We start from the raw sequence: 3,513 nt of genomic DNA, 5'->3' as shown, positions 1-3,513 counted from the left end.
ATGTTGGATTGTGATCCCGTGAATATTTTTAATCGTTGTTATTTATATGTATATTTAGAATGCGATTTTGATCTCAGTAAATGCTATCAAACGACGTGTGAACATCCCAATATCGTCTTTCTTTTCTTAGTTCTTTATTGTTGACACACTTTCACACAGAGGCTACTGTCGACAGCTTCAACAAGGACCCCAAGCTGTAGACACTTTTTTCAGTCTTGTGTTTTCTTTTTCTTAACTTTCTCGGCTAAATGTGTACTGAATTTTACTTTGAATATTATCCAATCAGATTGTACATCGTGTCTATGCTCAACTTCCTAGTTTGAGATATTGAGTTGTGCGATGTTTGAATACTTAGTCTTCTGTATGTATGTGCATGCCTGTTTCCAATCTCACTCATCTATAAAGGTCATGTGATTAATTTCAAGCCGAATCCTTGCCCTTATTTCTTCTCGACGTACGTGTGCAAACCGTATCTGTTGTCCGGCGCCATTAAATAAATCACGGAACATGTTGAGCTGAATCATAGTTTGATCATACCCTTACCCTCTATTAAATGAAGCCTATGTTTTATCTGTGATGTAATTTGTATGTCCTTATTAGCGACTTTTAAAAACATCAATGGAATCGATATGCCTGCTGTTCAATTCAAAAGTTTTACCCCTAACGACTAGGCAAATGTATGGAAAATTAACTACCTTCTCTGTACTACTGCTAAAATAATAAATATACATAGCCTTCTCAGAGAAACTATGAAATATACGAAAAAGTAATATATAAAAATTCTCCATACCACTTGGTTCGAACGCTAAAATAGTAAATATACGAACAAAATTGTAGTTCTCCGTACCAGGCTCGAACTGGTGACTTCGGACTTATTAGGTCCGCACTCTAACCAACTGAGTTAACAGAGAATGTAGGTATATTTTAATTTTAAATCATATTATAAATAAAATAGTTTTCGAGTTTTCGTCTCTCTCCGTTTGACAATAAGCAGCATATTCATTTTAACATTCAACTCGAGGTCTTAATAACATTAGCAAACGATCACTTACATCCCAAGGAACGCATGTATTCAAAATGAATTTTTCGAATTGGCTGACGCACAATTTAAATTTAAATTCATTATTTGCTATGCAAACTAGAGTAAACGATTGATGAAATTACTCTAAGCTAAACCACTGGTATAACCACTAGTATAAATATTGGGTTGCTCAACCTCAAATCAATCGTGAAACATACATATCCAAACAGAAGAGTGATACTCTATTACAGGCAATTTTTGAAAACAGACTATTTGCCAGATTGCAATCTCGCATTTTACAGCAAACACACTCCCAAGTGTGGATAGTACTGAAGTTCCAGTCGACTAGCGTGGTCGTCCATACCGTACTTGCTATAGAGATAACCTCAACGTTCTGTAATACATGAGAGATCGATACACGAGAGATCGATACACTTGTGACATGGTATACGAACCTATATACAGTTGTATTGTTGTTCGCCGTCTACTCTTTATCTAATGTTCAACACTTTGACTGATTGCTAACGTCGCGAAACTCTGCGTGGATTCAAGCGCCTGGCCGTGCTACAACATCTAGATGTCTAGAATTTTAGACAGGCCGGTCTTATCGCCGATATAAGATGTTCATTCGGCTGTGTGAGAGCGGGGAAAATACCGTCTTGAGTGCTCAAGGGTTTGTAATTGAATTTTTCAATCACGATACCCACCACATAGCACCTCCGCCTCGTAGTACCGGCTCGAAATCCATATCCCAATCAATCATTTGGCGCAATGTATCAAGCGCTAAAGGAAAATAATCATATGGGCTCGAGCTAATATGTATGTCTTCGATTTTCGCCAAAGATGATAATTCTTGTAATTTCAACATATATCTTCAAATATCATGCGCGTGCAGCTACAGACAGAACTATATTAAGTATCACGTCGAATGGGTAGTGACATTCTGGTTCATAAATGTGTTAGCACTCGTGGGGCTGGTTAATACTTTATACGCGAGGTTATGCAGTGGCAGCTAGCTGTTATTCAGTACAGCGATATTATTCACTTTGAGTAAACTCATTCGACACTGTTGCATACCTTAATACATATATATCGCCCTCGAAAATCCGCAGCAAACTAGTTCTGTTATCATGAGTTTTTCTATTCTTTGTGCTTGAATAGCGGTATAAGGCTCTGTTGAAATAACATATAATAGGGCACCATCGTTTATCTAGGAGATGCGCAAGCGTAAATCTTGTCGGTATTTATACTGTACACTAGGTCCTGATGCGTATTAGCTTTCGCCATAATATACCGGTTGTGGTGGTCCGAGTAAATTTTTCATGATACTAGAAGCATCTTCGGTTCGTCTACAAATCAATTGTTCAACTTTGTCAATATGAACATAAGTTGATGAGCTTTAAGAAGCAGGCATATCTGGAAGTGGCCTGTAGCTAGTTTTTTTAATTAGTGACCATCAAAAGGTGTACTAGACACCACGATTATATTGAGGCACAACATCCCGGGGATCGAGTTATATTCAGAATCATCGCTAGGACACGCTAGGAAAATATTCATGTCAATAACGAATGCTTCTAAAAAAATTAACGAAGATAGAGTTTTGAAAGTTTTTCTACTCCCTACTACATGCCAAATAGCATCATGATATATGTATTCTCAGTGTAAGCTATTATTCGGTTGATATGTATTCAACTTGGACATGATATAGTTCGTTGGATAGTGAGTGTAATTTATGAGAACAATGAACATTCATCAAATGGTCACTTTGGAATCAAACCATAAAGTTCGAGAACGAAACAATGAACACCCGTAAAAATGTAAAATTGGTTCAAAATCTGAATAAGAGATTGAGAAAAATTCGACTAAGTATAATTGTCTGTATATATACTTAAATTTTTCTTAAATACCATCGGGGAATTAACTCAGTTGGTAGAGTGCGTGCTTAGCATGCACGAAGTCGGGAGTTCAATTCTCTCATTCTCCAATACTTTCATTGATATTTTGTTTGCGGGGTCGACATACAAGCTCATCTCTTCATATTCAGTCATCCTGTGCAGAAGGTATTCTTTCTATCATAGGCCCTTATTATATGCCGATAGAAACTAATTCCCACCGCGATCATACATGCGTAAATCAAGAGGGTTTCAAGTATGTTTCTTTCTATATTTTGAAGCCTATAGTATACGATACTTTCGCTTGGTATATTCTCATGTAAGATTTAAAAATTATGCCTTTATATAGCAGAACTTCGATAGGTAATGGATTATGTTATGAAAGACTCTTGTGTATGTAATATGCGAGCGGCCTTCCTTTGCACGGGGTATACGTTATCGTTGACGGTAATCTGTACAATGGATTTTGGACTGTACATTGAATTGTCAGCGCTATATATTCAACCTGCTGACTGGTTCTAGATAACTCAGCTTAAGTTGTGTATGGCCTGGGTGAATGACGGTTTGTCGCCTATGTAGCGTCTTGACCGATTAATATAC

General features: G+C 37.1%; 1 protein-coding gene and 2 non-coding genes across 3 annotated transcripts in view; 2 read left to right on the top strand and 1 right to left on the bottom strand.

Annotated features, from left to right (window-relative positions):
• SARC_03499 overlaps positions 1–560 on the top strand; it is a gene marked incomplete at its 5' end in the record, with an annotated part of 3,794 nt that extends 3,234 nt beyond the window's left edge. The window contains one exon of the mRNA XM_014302700.1: positions 160–560. Coding sequence (XP_014158175.1) covers positions 160–200 — 41 coding nt within the window. The 3' untranslated portion in view covers positions 201–560. The remainder of the gene's footprint in view (positions 1–159) is intronic.
• A 277-nt stretch (positions 561–837) lies between these two features.
• Positions 838–911, bottom strand: SARC_30061. Its single transcript has one exon. It is a non-coding gene; the product is annotated as a tRNA-Ile (tRNA).
• A 2,021-nt stretch (positions 912–2,932) lies between these two features.
• On the top strand, positions 2,933–3,005 carry SARC_30060. Its single transcript has one exon. It is a non-coding gene; the product is annotated as a tRNA-Ala (tRNA).
• The last annotated feature ends 508 nt before the right edge of the window (positions 3,006–3,513 follow it).

Source organism: Sphaeroforma arctica (genome assembly GCF_001186125.1).
Source record: "Sphaeroforma arctica JP610 unplaced genomic scaffold supercont1.179, whole genome shotgun sequence".
Taxonomy (NCBI): Eukaryota; class Ichthyosporea; order Ichthyophonida; genus Sphaeroforma; species Sphaeroforma arctica.
Note: the sequence above shows the minus strand (reverse complement) of the source record. Positions and strands in the feature narration are given on the sequence as shown.